This window comes from Asterias amurensis, chromosome 6, assembly GCF_032118995.1.
Source record: "Asterias amurensis chromosome 6, ASM3211899v1".
NCBI classification, from domain to species: domain Eukaryota; kingdom Metazoa; phylum Echinodermata; class Asteroidea; order Forcipulatida; family Asteriidae; genus Asterias; species Asterias amurensis.
Genome location: NC_092653.1, coordinates 11,879,038 through 11,894,483, shown reverse-complemented (window position 1 = coordinate 11,894,483; position 15,446 = coordinate 11,879,038). Strand labels below are relative to the sequence as shown.

The 15,446-nt window shown below is 38.9% G+C and overlaps 1 protein-coding gene across 1 annotated transcript; it reads right to left on the bottom strand.

Moving 5' to 3' along the window:
- Positions 1–7,031: 7,031 nt before the first annotated feature.
- Positions 7,032–13,984, bottom strand: LOC139938206 (monocarboxylate transporter 12-like). Its single transcript, XM_071933605.1, has 4 exons — positions 13,792–13,984; positions 10,243–10,386; positions 9,141–9,983; positions 7,032–7,171 (listed from the first exon to the last, which is right to left on the bottom strand). The coding sequence occupies exons 1-4, from the start codon at positions 13,982–13,984 to the stop codon at positions 7,032–7,034; spliced, it is 1,320 nt and encodes a 439-aa protein (XP_071789706.1).
- Between the last annotated feature and the right edge of the window lie 1,462 nt (positions 13,985–15,446).

Below are 15,446 nucleotides of genomic sequence, written 5' to 3'. Positions count from 1 at the left end.
AAGAATTGGTGTATCTCAACTTAATGAATAGCATAGTATCAAGCCTGAGAAAATTTGGAATAAAAATGGGTCGTCAAAGTTGCGAGAGAATAATGGAAGAAAAAACACCCTTGTCGCACAGCTCGTGTGCTTTCAGATGCCTTGGATTTGAAACCTCAGCCGAGGTCTCTTTTTATATTCAGTTCAAATATTTTAGTGGAAACTTACTTCTTTCTCACATAATTATACTACGTTACTCGATATTTCTCACACTGTATAGTATACTATGAACAGCTATCCATTGCTCGTTTTATAAGGTAAGGTTTTATGCTAACAACTATTTCGAGTAATTACTGATAGTGTCCAGTGCCTTTAAGGGGTTAAAGGTAAGAAAGTTATTATTGCTATCGATGGCTTTTCTGCCTCCAGTGCAACCACAGTACAACAACAACAGTCAATGATTGTAAACCAGCTATGAGACTGAAAGCCACCGTGTAGTTTCCTATGGTGTCATAAGTCAAGCCTGCTGGACACAAAGACACGAAACAAAATGAGACACGGATTAGTTTTGTATGGTGGCGCCGAAAGGTTAGAAATATTGGGGAATCGTACCTTTGATGCAGATTTGCATGTGCATTGTGACGTGTACTCTGACATTGTAGTCTGACAACCCCCCCCCCCCCCTCACATCCATAAATATTATCGAAGTATATAGCGCACGTATCTACCAAACAAGGTACTCAATGCGCTGAGTATATACAAAGAGTTTATTAGAAAGATAGGTATTCCTGCAGTGGTGAATTTTGAGACCCAATTATGTAGCACCGTAAGGGTTTACAAGGTCAATATATCGACAATCAGGACTTTCAATCAGACCCAGATTCAATCACCTGGAATCGGCCTTTGACTTATTGACCTGGTCCGAAATGCTTAGCATGAAATTTCTTCCTTTGATAAAAACCGGATTAACAACCAAATTTCCACGTGGTTTTAAGGATAAGCAAACAACAGCTCAAATAATACTGAACAAGCCATATGCAACAAATGGCAACTTGGTTGGTAATCCGGTTTTTATCAAGGAAGAAATTTCATGCTAAGGATATTTTTGTGCTTAGCAGCTTTATATAATTAGGACATGTATTCAGAGGTGTGGACTCTGATTCAACTACTTGGATTTAGACATCAATTCAGATTCAATCATTATGACTTTGACTTTGACTCAAACTTTGACTTGGACTCGACCCAAATGACGCAAAACTAACACTCAATAGTTATGACAATTTGCTTTGAGGCAAGATAGAAAGTTACCAGAGATTTGGATATTAAACTATCGGGTCTTTGCAGATCTTTAATTAAAAACAGGTAGAATAAACATTAAATTGCCTTAAATGTTTTGTTCTACATCTTTTTTTTTCTTCAAAAAAATCAATCTGAGATGGCCCTTTAGACAAATATATTTCTCTTGAAATATTTCGTTTATGTTGTAGAATTGATAATGTACTATCACAAACCCAAGACTAATCTGCCGTCCTAATAAGTAATAATGCGACTTAGGACAAATGCAGTATATGCCTTGAATTTGCGAGCACAATTGTCTCAATGTCGGGCAATGTTCTTAGTCTAAACCCAACCCGTCTAGATTATAAACGACACATGCAACAGTTTGAATGCTTTTCTTTAAAAAGGGGCATACTAACGAACTTACCTGGAAAATACAAGAGAAGGAGTAATGTCAAACACAATTCCGAACAATCCCATCTGTTCTTCACCGAATACCTTCTTAATGACAACATCTATGAATATAGAGAACTCAGTGAAAAGGCGTTTCCAAACACGAAAGCGTTTGCCATCATCGCCCAAGAAGACATCAACCATGGATCGATAGCAAAATAGATAGTAACTAGAAGCTGGATTATCGCAAGCCATGTAAATGTGCTGACAGCCTTCACAGAATCAACCAATGGACAAATGACAATGCAAGCCAGCACTCTTCCAATTCCATAAGAGACAATGAAACGCGATGTGTCTTCAAGTGTAAAATTCTTTATACACAGTACTGTACTGCACATAGTAGATTATCCAAACGGAGTACATCATCGTCCACACGCTAACAAGAAACACAACTAGCCAGAAAGATATTGATGATAATAAACCAAGCCGGAATGTATCTTTGGCAAATGAATTCAGTGTGTTAAAAAAAGAACAGCTAAAGCAGTTGCTTGGTACACTTTTGTCGTTTATAATGGCCTCTTCATGGTCTTCATCCGTGTGAGCTGCCCCTTTATTTCCCAGATTGTGGGACACAATCCCCCCCCCCCGTCATTCGCGAAGCTGCTGTAATTTGTCCTCTTATGACATTTCTCCGCCTCCTTAAGGATCATTGTTTAAACCACACAGCGTAGATGTTCAATTTTGTTTGCATGCAGGTCGTGAACATTCCCCAGTTTGGTTTCCCTTCCCTATTGTTTTTTCTGAGTTCATTGTTCAGCCGCCCTCTTGTAGTGTTTATTTTTTGCTTTTGTTTTCTTATTAAAATATTATATTTAAGTTAATTAATTTAATTTAACCTTATTTATTCATTTATTTAATTATGTATTTATTTTCCTTATTTCTTGCTTTTTTATAATTGTTTTTTTCGTTAATGTTCTGTCTTGTGTTATTGTAACTTGGTTGTTTGTATTGGTCGAATAAATAATAATAATAATCATAATCATAACCAACTTGACTCCCACTTGTAGCAAGAGGTTTCATAAGAGCTCCACAGACAGCCAGGTGTAATACTAACACTCCAATTAGTAGCATAGTTCCCCTCCAGCCGTAGATATCTAGAAAGAGTTGTATCAAAGGCACAGCAGCCACGAATGCAAATGAGTCGCCCAAACCCGCCATGCCAAAGGCCAATGTGATGGATTTACTGAATAAATAGCTTCCGATTAGATGCCTATAGTCACGACATGTGAGATGCCGACAGCTGGTCCTACATGGTATAACACATACATTTAACACCCAATGGTAAACTAAATGAACACAGAAAACACAGTCAAATCACAAAAACCCGTAAATCAAACAGTATAGACGATGTGACCTATGGTTACATTCAAACCGCCCTCTGTTGAAAAAACACTGTATACGTCATGTTTCGCCGGGCAAAAAGACATGTAGTCATGTTAAGATTGTATACACTTTCTAGCTGGCTGCCCAAACACAAAGGTTTTTCCCGGCGGTATGCGCGCGAATCATGTCATGGTTTTCGTGTGAGGTCAGAGGTCACATCGTCTATAGACCAGAAAGTGCAGGAATATCGCGAACGATGATAATAATACCAATGGTATAAGTATTTCCATCACTGTCTATTCTTATTTTTTTGTTGGACCATGGTTCAACTTAACCGAATAAGACAGTGGACAACCATTAACCTCCACCTGTCGTGGCCGACAAACTGTGTAAAACTTCATGGTATGTGATTGACTTAATGATTGCGTAACAAACGTCAGACGGTACTTTTTACTAATTATGGTTGGCGCCTGTATTGGTATATTTTTATTCGTACTCATGAAGTCTCCCCCAAACTAATAAACGTACAAGATCATTCTGCATTAGTTCATTTACATGTTAATACGGTTAAAACGGAGGTTATGGCGTATAAACTGGGTGGAAATGATGCAGCAATCATGGAGAATTCAGCGACTTATCCACTCACTGTCACAACGGTCCTGGCGCCAAATCTCTCTGTTGGTGGAGTTGCTACTAGGATGCCGTAAAGTACAGAACATGTTCTTGTTCTTGCTTTCGCGCACCGTTGAGCTGAACCCCCCCCCCCCCCCCCCCCCCCCATTTACCAGCTAATCTCTTCGGCTGCATTCAGCATCGACAGAGTCCAGCATCTTCCTGAAGATAATCGGAGTACACTGATCGAAACGTTGAGTGTTAACCACCGGTTCTTCTCGCAACCATCACTGCTCAAAATATGTTTTTTACACATAGTGTTGACCGCATACCTTACCTAGAAAACACCTAGAAAAACGTTAAGTCATGCAGTAGGCAGGAATAACATATTACTCTTATGTGCAGATGTTTATTTTCCATAAGTATGCCTATTAAGCCTTAGAATAACTAATTAGCCTATACTTACATCAGAGTGGCAGTGTGTATCGGTGCTCTTTCCGGGATACCGTTAAAACGGCACCTTCTGTTAAAGCCATTGGACCCTTTCGGTACAGACAAAAAAATAAAAGTTCACAGATTTACAAATAACTTACAGGGTTTACAGAAGGTAGTGGTGAAAGACTTCTCTTGAAATATTATTCCATGAAATGCTTAACCAGTAAAAACAATATCAATTCTCGATATCGACAATTACGGATTTATTTTAAACACATGTCATGACACGGCGAAACGTGCGGAAACAAGGGTGGGTTTTCCCGTTATTTTCTCCCGACTCTGACGTCCGATTGGGCCTAAATTTTCTCAGGTTTGTTATTTTATATAGAAGTTGTGATACACGAAGTGTGGGCCTTGGACAATACTGTTTACCGAAAGGGTCCAATGGCTTTAACCATAAGTTAACCATAACTTACCAATTAGGCCTTTGTTGATAAATCATCTGTGAATGAAAAACTATTGATTAAATTTTGGTGCAAACAAAAATAATGTGTAATTGAAAACTAAGACAATTTTAAATTTGTTGCCGCATAGTGCACTTCGTAATTACACGACATTACCATAGGTTGCATTTGACAAAATCGTGAACAAAAATGTCGATTCATACATTTAAATTATGTCAAAAATTCGTTTCATATTGACTGGGAAAAGGAGGTATAAAACAAAAAGTTTGTTTTGCCTCAACTTTTTGTTCGACCAGTTAGATAATAATTGTTAAGCGTCTACCTTTTTAAAACCTTTCTGATGATGTATAGTACAAATTATGTGTGTCCCACGGGTTAATATTTGTTCAAATATATTGATCTGAGTGTGACGTCATAATAAATCTACCGTCTTCATATTGAGATTCAAATGTCTGATTCGTACTTTTTGTAACACAAAATTAAATGTCCACAGATCTACATTAAACTTACACGGTTTGAAGATAATAATAGTAGAAAGCTTCCCTTAAAATATTACTTTGCTGTACTTTGTGAGAAATGAGTAAAACAATTACAAGCCACAACATTATTTTAGCATGTAAAAATGTAATAACCAGTTACCGTATTATACCTTAACGATACCTTAACTGGTTAATACGTTTTACCATGCTAAAACTGAGACGAAAACTATTTTCGTTACATTGTTTTACTCATTTCTCAAAAACTGCAGCACCTCAGAAAGTTTTTTTTAAGGGAAGCTTTCTACTATCATGATCTTCAAACTGTGTAAGTTTAGTGTAAATCTGTGGACATTTTGTTTTGTGTTAGAAAAAAAGTACCCAGACCCTTTAAATCGGTTTCAATCTTGAGTTATGCAGTATTTTATTTTATTTTATTTCTATTATTTCATTTCTCGGGAATCCAAAGTACAATAATGCACACAATAATTAGGTTAAAAACGAAGGATTGCCGAAGGATTGCCTAAAAGAAACACAGTTCCTGTCGAGAGGCTCTCCTCTCTGGCTGATCCTAAAAAGAACAACAATAAAGTAGAACTATAAAAAATATAAAAATATATAAGTATTCTTTATAGCAGCAAAAAAAGCAAAGACGCATAAAAATAGACAAGCAATGGCATATTTTATAGGCAAGGTAAGGACATAAAATAAAATAAAAACCTTACAAGGAAAATAAAAGCACAACAATATGGATTATATACAATGACTACAAAAATTGAGTTATGGGTGGTTTTGTGTAAAGAACACCACGTATAGTATTAAGACACCTCACTGGGGAAGTATTGGGGAAGTATTGAGTAGGTACACATTCTAACTGGGGACCTATAGCAAAAGAGGAAAATAGGGTCCACGGTTTGGATTCGGGAAAGGTCCACAGTTGGGCAACGTGTACAAAACTAATGGGAGCTGTTGCCGAACACTTAGAGTATAAAACAAACGAGGGACAAATGAGGTCCACGGTTGCAGGCGTGTACAAGCTTGTGTGGGTTGACGGGAAGCATACACTCTAAAAACTCCCGGGTCGGAATTTACCCGGACTTGGGTCCCAGGGGGCCAGACCCTATTCTGGATCAGTTTGACCCGGAATCCGTGTCAATGTGACCCGGAATCCGTGAAATTGTGACCAGAAATTTGGTTAAAAGCGGGAATTTTGACTCGGATTCCGGGTCACATTGACATGGATTCCGGGTCAAACTGACCCAGAAATAGATCTGACCCCCTGGGACCGAAACCGGGAGTTGTTAGAGTGTAAGAAGAACAGGGCACAAATTCATTCTGTTTTTGTGACACCATAAAAAAACTAGATGTTCGGGCTGTGTGAATAGCAGTCAAATATTAAAAGTTAAACCAAGTAAAAAATTTAAATTCAATAAAGAATCATGAACTTTAGACCTTCATACGGTAATATCAATATACAAATCGGTTGAACTTCTTTCGGTTCGGACAGGAAACGAGGTATAGTTAGACAATACAATGCAAAGATTTATTTCATTCTTTGTATGTAATTATATGTAATATTTTTTACAGACTGTTTATTGCAAACTGTACATTTCGGATTTTAGCCGCTGTATTGTTGTATGTTAATAAACCATGAATAATAATAAGATGCATTTTAAAACAGAAGGGTGGTTGTCAAGATGTAAACGTTTAAATATTAAACGTTACTGCAGAAACTAAAGCAATACTATATACAATTTTTAAAACCCTCTAATGTTTTCCTGATAATAATTTCCTTTATAGTGAACTAGTTCAGACGGAGGGGCTCAACACGGTGCACGCTCACTACCAATGCCTACTTTCGATTTGTATGGTTGAGATCCTAGATAATCTTAAAGTAAACTAATGGGGTACTTTTATGACGCTAGGTGGCAGCAAACTTGACTTGGCACGATGTCCGATCCTTGATTCCAATTAAGAGGTATGCGGAAAGTGTTTATCATTGATGTGACAATCATGGTTTTGACTCAGATGAACTGCGCTGACTTTTCTGCCTCCAGTGCAACCACAGTGCAGCAACAACCGCCAGTAATTGTACACCAGCCATTAGACTGAAAACCACTTTGTAGTCTCCAATAGTATCGTAAATCAAGCCTGGTGGATACAAAGACATCAAGAAAATATACACAGATAAAATAATATTGTGGGCGGGCAGATAGCCTATGTTAAATTTTTGGGGAACTGTGCATTGGTGCAGAGTTGTATGCTTCGTGACTTGGACTATAGTCTGACCTGAGTCATTCTCCATTTGATGTTTGGACTCAAACTTGGAGTCAGATTCGACCATCTGGACTCAAAACTTGGAGTCAGACTCTACCCTCTGAACTCAAACTTGGAGTCAGATTCGACCATCTGGACTAAAACTTGGACCCAGAGTCGACCATTTGGACCCGGACTTCGAGGCAGATTCGACCATCTGAATTCAAACTTGGAGTCAGATTCGACAATCTGGACTCAAACTTGTACCCAGAGAGTCGACCATCTTCACCCGGCCTTGGCGGCAGAGTCGACCCTCTGGACTCAAACTTGGACCCAGATTCGACCCTCTGAACTTAAACTTGGAGTCAGATTTGACCATCTGGACTAAAACTTGGACCCAGAGTCGACCATTTGGACCCGGACTTCGAGGCAGATTCGACCATCTGAATTCAAACTTGGAGTCAGATTCGACAATCTGGACTCAAACTTGTACCCAGAGAGTCGACCATCTTTACCCGGCCTTGGCGGCAGAGTCGACCCTCTGGACTCAAACTTGGACCCAGATTCGACCATCTGGACCCGGACTTGGATCCAGAGTCGACCATCTGGACCAGGACTTGGCGGCAGATTCGACCCTCTGGACTCAAACTTTGACCCAGATTCGACCATCTGGACCCGGACTTGGATCCAGAGTCGACCATCTGGACCCGGACTTGGCGGCAGAGTCGATCCTCTGGACTCAAACTTGGACCCAGATTCGACCATCTGGACCCGGACTTGGATCCAGAGTCGACCATCTGGACCCGGACTTGGCGGCAGATTCGACCCTCTGGACTCAAAATTGGACTCAGATTCGACCATCAGGACTTACACTTGGACCCAGAGTTGATGTTTGGACTCCAACTTGGAGTCAGATTCGACCCACTGGACTCAAACTTGGACTTAGATTCGACCATCTGGACTTCAATTGGACACAAATTTGACCATCTGGACGCGGACTTGAAGGCAGATTTATCCCTCTGGACTTAAACTTACATTTGGACACAGATTTGACCATCTGTACCAACACTTCGACTTAAACAATCTTTGTTTGACTCGGACCCAGATTCGATTACCAGGACTCAGAACTTTAACTCAAATTTGACCACGACTCGGACCAGACAAACAAACTGTTGATTCGGACTCGGACTCCACCCAATGACCAACCAAACTAGAAAGTGATGATATCTCCTCTTTGATGGTATAATCATGAAATTTTGTTAATATTTTGGGGAGATATTAATTTGGCTAGAGAGCCTTCGCGGATTTCTCCTTTTGCAAGATATAGGCCTATAGGCCTAGGTCAAATAAAAGCAAATTTCAATGTGTTCAAAATGGATGCCGTTACTTCAGTTTGACCTGATGTTTTTCATAGGATAAATCGGAGATGACCAGTTCTTTCTTATGATACATTTCGACTCTGAGAGTAAAGTGTACCATAAATAAGCCAACACCCTGCTGTCATTATAAATTATAACAATGCGTCTTGAACGAGATTTGTTAAAATATAAAAAGTACAGTAAAAGAAGTGGGGAAAATGCAATGATTCGAACGTTCGTAATATGCCTCGACTTTGTAAGGACATTGTCTTCAGTGCCGGAGAATGCGCCAAGTGTCAACTCGTTGGGTTGAAAGATAAGAAAAACGTTACTGCAACAACAGTTTGCATGCTTCTCTTGACATTGGCTTATACAATCATGAACTCGGTGGTTGTTGCTACAGTTAGACATTCCAAAGTTGTGTTTCAACAGAATAATGTGCTTAATTGTAAAACTTTCTTTCAGTATTGTTTGTGTTATCTCTGCAGACAAGGACATGAACTCACCTGGAAAATATAAAAGAAGGAGTATAGTCGAACCGGCCGCAATTCCTAACAATCCCATTGCATGCCCCATCTGTTCTTTACCGAATACCTTCTTAGTGGCAACATCTATGAGTACTGAACTCATTGCGAAAGCGTTCCCAAACATGAAAGCGTTCGCCATCATCGCCCAATATGATATCAACCATGGATCGACAGCATAATAAACGGCAACTAAAAGCTGAGCTATAGCAAGCCATGTGTATGTGCTGACAGCCTGCACAGAATTAATCAGTGGACAAATCACAATGCAAGCTGTCAGTCTTCCAATTCCATAAGAGACAATGAAATGAGATGCGTCTTCCAGTGTGATATCTTTATATACAGTACTATACTGCACATAGTATACTATCCAAGCCATATAAACCATTGTCCAAACGCAGACTATAAATACAACAAGCCAGAAAGATAATGATGATAATAAACCAAGCCGGAATGTATCTTTGGCAAATGAATTGAGTGTGGTGAAACAAGAACAGCTAAAGCAGTTGCTTGGTACAACTTTGTCGTCCCTATCCTCGTGGTCTTCATCCGTGTGAGCTGCCTCATAACCGTTATGACTCCCATTTGAAGCAAGTGGTTTTATTAGAGCTCCACAAACAGCGAGGTGCAAGAATAGAACTCCCAGAAGTAGCATTGTTCCCCTCCAGCCGTAGATATCTAGAAAGAGTTGTATCAAAGGCACAGCAGCCACGAATGCAAATGAGTCGCCCAAACTCGCAATGCCATAGGCCAATGTGATGGATTGACTGAAGTAGCCTCCAACCAGATGTTTCGTTACGATGAACGAGATGCCGACAGCCGATCCTAAAGAGTACAACACACAGTATTTAACAACTTAATCGTAAATAAGTTGAACAGACAAAACACAGTCAATATTCACAAATCAACAAAAATACCTTATTCCCTTTGAAGAACCCCCCAAAAATGGTTTTAACGACCCCACTAAATTTGCATTCAGCTGGTGCCAGTATTTGATTGTTTGTATTCGTATTACTTTGAAGTCTCCCCAAAACAATAAACATACTTTCTTCCGCACAAGATCATTCCGCATTAGTTCATTTACCTGTTAATATGGTTAAGACGGAGGTTATGGCGTATAAACTGGGTAGAAATGATGCAGCAATCATGGAGAAGCCAACGACTAATCCACTCACTGTCACCACGGTCCTGGCGCCAAATCTCTCTTTTAGTGGAGTTGCTAGGATGCCTTTTATGGAAACAAAAATTTAAGGTGGTATCCAAAATAATTGAAAGGGATGTTAACCATATAAACCATTCATTAGTTTTACAATTCATACTTGGGTTAAAATTCCACTCAATTTCTGCCAACACACCCATTCACATTGAGTTCACCTCATCGGTACCAACACAACTCGTTTTCACAAAAACTTTTGAAGACCTTACCGATGTAGATTGTTAAAGAGAGTTCCTCTCTATAGTAGATGACCAGTTTCACCCAGCACATTCCCTCTTTCAGCCCATGCGGTCTAAGAATCGTTTCGTGTAATCGTTTTTTAGTGTAATTTGTATATAACATAATATTTTTAGACACACAAAACCAAAACGAATTTCACTGTACTAATATTTGTTTTTTTACAAGTGACAATAAAACATTATTTTATTATTCTATTCTATTCCGAGTGGTTCATGAGTAATTTATTTTGAGTTGATGCCACTCGATCAGTGTTGTCACCGGCCCTTTTGGTTTTAAATTTTCGAATCGGTTTTAAATTTTCACTTCAACCAAGTGAAGTGAGGCCCTTGTTTATATTTTTTATTTTTATTTTTAACAACAACACCGTTTGTTATATTGACCCCTGAACAATACTTTGATTTAATTCAAGTCTATTTATGTTTTCCCTGTCAACGGCTTTGTTGTACACATGAAAATTGTTCCAATTCCAACAATAAAATCTGTGGATATCACAGGAACTAATAGCCCCATGTTTAAGCAAAATGAGTGGCTGTTTATGTAACAACAATTAATTACACAGTAATACTCATTCAAAATGTATTTATCCAAAACAGTAAAACGACCCTTCTTATTCCAAATTGACACCAATCAAATCAAACATTAAGCCAGCAGAGGTTGAAGTACACTTACCCCCCCCCCCCCCATTCCTAAGAGTCACAAAACCAGGTCATAAAAGCCTTGTGTATAGTATATTACAGACTGAATCAATTTATAACAAACTGCACAGGAAAGAGTGTCAATCTTTCTCCCAGAATAATGAAAGAAAATAAAATTGTTGCACAAGACGTATTTTAATATTTGAATGATAAATTACCTCTTTTATCAATAACCACGATACTTCAGAGGGAGCCGTTTCACACAATGTGTTATACTATCAGCAGCTCTCCATTGCTCGTGACCAAGTACAAAGTTATTTTAAGCAACAACAAATAGTGTCATGGGCCAAAAGCTGATTAAGCACAACATTTGCTTAAAGGAACACGTTGCCTTGGATCGGACGAGTTGGTCAAAACAAAAGCGTTTGTAACCGTTTTTTATATAATGCATATGGTTGGAAAGATGTTTTAAAAGTAGAATACAATGATCCACACAAGTTTGCCTCGAAATTGCTTGGTTTTCCTTCTACTGTGCGAACTAACACTGTCGGCCATTTATGGGAGTCAAAATTTTGACCCCCATAAATGGCCGGCGTGTTAGTCGACGAGGTAAAAGGAAAACCACGCAATTTCAAAGCATGTTTGTGTGGATCATTGTATTCTACTTTTACAACATCTTTCTACCCATATGCATTTTATAAAAAACGGTTACAAACGCTTTTCAAAGACCAACTCGACCGATCCAAGGCAACGTGTTCCTCTAAACACAAAAGAGATTGCTTATTTTACACATTGTTACTGTCTACACTGGTTGTGAATGTTATTTAGCTGCTGTTTACTTTATAACAATTGAGTGGAGTCTCGGCCGGTAATCTAATTTTACTAAAAACAATAATTTGTTTAGCTTAAAGGCAGTGGACACTATTGGTAATTACTCAAAATAACTATTAGCATAAAACCTTACTTGGTAACGAGTAATGGGGAGAGGTTGATAGTATAAAATATCGTGAGAAACTGCTCCCTCTGAAGTGACGTAGTTTTTGAGAAAGAAGTAATTTTTCACGAATTTGATTTTGAGACCTCAGATTTATAATTTGAGGTCTCGAAATCAAGCATCTGAAAGCACACAACTTCGTGTGACAAGGGTGTTTTTTATTCTATTCATGTCTCGCAACTTCGACGACCAATTGAGCTCAAATTTTCCCAGGTTTGTTATTTTATGCATATGTTGAGATACACCAAGTGAGACGACTGGTATTTGACAACTACCATAGTGTCCACTGCCTTTACGCATTTTTTGTGCTTACGCAGCTCTATTATGACTTTGGGCAAAACATCTGGCAAAAAAGTACTGGTCAGCAAGTTGTAACAATGCATGAGTGCTGGTCGTTTTGTTTAAATTGTTCAGCGCTGACCAGCCCCGACCAGTGGTGTCACAGCACTGACTTTTATATCCTAACGGTAAAATATATGTTGTTTTGGGTCCCATGTCTGGTCACGCGATAGAAATCTTGACGCGCGATCCTTAAAAAACACAGTTTATAGTCATCGCTGAGGCCTAAAAACTGTGGGTTTTTTTTCATGATCGTGCGTCAAGATGACTTGGACCGGCGCCTGTGAACGTTTATACAGAGAAAGTGCGCCGTACAAATGCTGTGTTTTATTATTAAAGGAACACGTTGCCTTGGATCGGTCGAGTTGGTCTTTGAAAAGCGTTTGTAACCGTTTTTTATAAAATGCATATGGGTAGAAAGATGTTGTAAAAGTAGAATACAATGATCCACACAAACATGCCTCGAAATTGCACGGTTTTCCTTTTACCTCGTCGACTAATAACACGGTCGGCCATTTATGGGAGTCAAAATTTTGACTCCCATAAATGGCCGACAGTGTTAGTTCGCAAAGTAAAAGGAAAACCACGCAATTTCGAGGCAAGCTTGTGTGGATCATTGTATTCTACTTTTACAGCATCTTTCCAACCATATGCATTTTATAAAAAAAAACGGTTACAAACGATTTTTATAAACCAACTCGTCCGATCCAAGGCAACGTGTTCCTTTAAGATTTCCATCGCCCGACCGACCGACTATAACTCAGCCTTTAACCCTGCATAATTTTTCGTTAGCTTTCGATGGTGGTTTGATTTTCAATGACGACCTACGTTATGTAACCTGATCGTGAAGATCTCACTTGAGATCTGTTAAAACAAAATACTTTATACAAACTGTATTATAAAATATGGTCGACATATTTCGGTTCAGTTTAAGTTTCCGAGTTCCCTTGGGGGAAATGCCAGAGAAGAAACACAAATTTAAGAAGAGCAAACTAAACCCTTTTTTGTTTCCCTTCTGTCAAGCTAATTTTGTGTCCAAATCGATGCGGTTTGGGTGACAAGAAAAAAATAGTTTTTTTTTAAAAGAACATTGAAGAGGCTGATCGCCTGTATGGCCGAGAACACCCTTGCAAGGTTCAAAACCCAACCCCCGACAAAAAGTCTGCATGCACAATGCCCGTAAACACCAGTAAGCATATACTAACTAACCTGAGATTTCGGAACCCGCGTCTACCAAAGCAACCATCCAGCCAACTAACCAAGTCGAAGTGAGGAACTGTTCTTGTAAGGTTGGTAACATCATACCAAGAGCTTTCAAAGAAGTACTCACCACTACATTGGTTGTAAATAAACTTAACACAGCGATCCAACCATGAAGACCGCCGTCTCGTAAAGTGTCCATTGATGAGTGGTAAAAGCGTGCGAAGCAGCCAGGATCATCCATTTTGAAACGACCCTATAATCCAGTTAACCAGTGACTTGATATACATAGTTCACGGATACAGAAATACATAATGTTATGTATGTTCATTGAGGTGTGTTCGAGTTTGGTAAGCCGTCATCTATTCAATTCAGCACAATTCAAAACTTTGGGGATCGGTGATGGCTTTTTGCAATCGGTCAACCTTAGGGATCGGTGGTGGCTTTTTGCAATCGGTCAACTTTAGGGATCGGTGGTGGCTTTTTGCAATCGGTCAACTTTTGCAACCGGTGATGGAATTTTGGGATATCCGAATTTTGCGTCTGGTCGGTCAGGCCTACTTCAAAACCTATGATTGTGTAGATTGTGGATATTAATTGTTATTATTTTCTAGTTCACACCACCATGGATGAACACATTACACTCGCCAGCGGGTTGACTGACTTGCCAAACATATTTAGAAGAGTACCATTTTACAACTATGTAAGCCGGGAACGAAACAAACATCAAATTAATCAGCTCTTTCTTTAAAAAAAATATAATAATAACAAATGGGTAGGAGAGGGTGTGGAAGGGTATCTATGTCCCACAATTGGTTGTCGTGTTCCGGAAATGGTGTATGCCGGGGAAATACAAATATTTAGGGAAATGCTTTTGAACAAGAGTCTTTACCGATAGTTTTGTGTGTAAGGGAAAAACCTGAAATCATACAAGTAGCCCTGTGTAAACAGACCCGGAGGTGAGACCATTATAACCACACAAAAACCGTTTTTGATGGGGAAAAACATATGTGCATCATGAATGGTTTTTTTTTTAGGACAAGCACAGATATAGTAAAACCGGGACGCACTCAACACGTTTTATAAAAGGCTAGGTAAAGTAATAAACAAATATTTTCTTTTAATAAACGGAGAGGCATGTATTAATTGAATCCTATATACCAATAATGTGTGTTAAAGGCACTGGACACTATTGGTGATTGTCAAAAACCAGTCTTCTCACTTGGTGTATCTCAACATAGGCCAATGCATAAAATAACAAACCTGTGAAAATTCGAGCTCAATTGGTCGTCGAAGTTGCGAGATAATAATAAAGGAAAAAACACTCTTTGTCACACGAAGTTGTGTGCTTTCAGATGCTTCAGTGATTTCGAGACCTCAAAATCTAATTCTGAGGTCTCGAAATCAAATTCGTGGAAAATTACTTCTTTCTCGAAAACTACCAGTTTACTTCAGAGGGAGCCGTTTCTCACAATGTTTTACACTATCAACCGCTCCCCGTTACTCGTTACCAACTAAATTTTTATGCCAATAATTATGTTGAGTAATTACCAATAGTGTCCACTGCCTTTAACTGCTCTGTTCCAGAACCGTCGGTTTCCAGTCATTTGTACTAGACTGTATGGCCATTCCTAAGTTAATCCAGACTGCGTTGGACGTGTTTT

What these genes read in the sequence shown, in the direction of transcription:
- LOC139938206 (XM_071933605.1), bottom strand. Translation starts at nt 13,984, where the DNA reads ATGGACACTTTACGAGACGGCGGTCTTCATGGTTGGATCGCTGTGTTA. An exon ending in CGCGGGTTCCGAAATCTCAG is followed by an intron (nt 10,387 to 13,791) that starts GTTAGTTAGTAT and finishes TTTCCATAAAAG; the next exon opens with GCATCCTAGCAACTCCACTA. An exon ending in CCTTCTTTTATATTTTCCAG is followed by an intron (nt 7,172 to 9,140) that starts GTGAGTTCATGT and finishes TGTATCCACCAG; the next exon opens with GCTTGATTTACGATACTATT.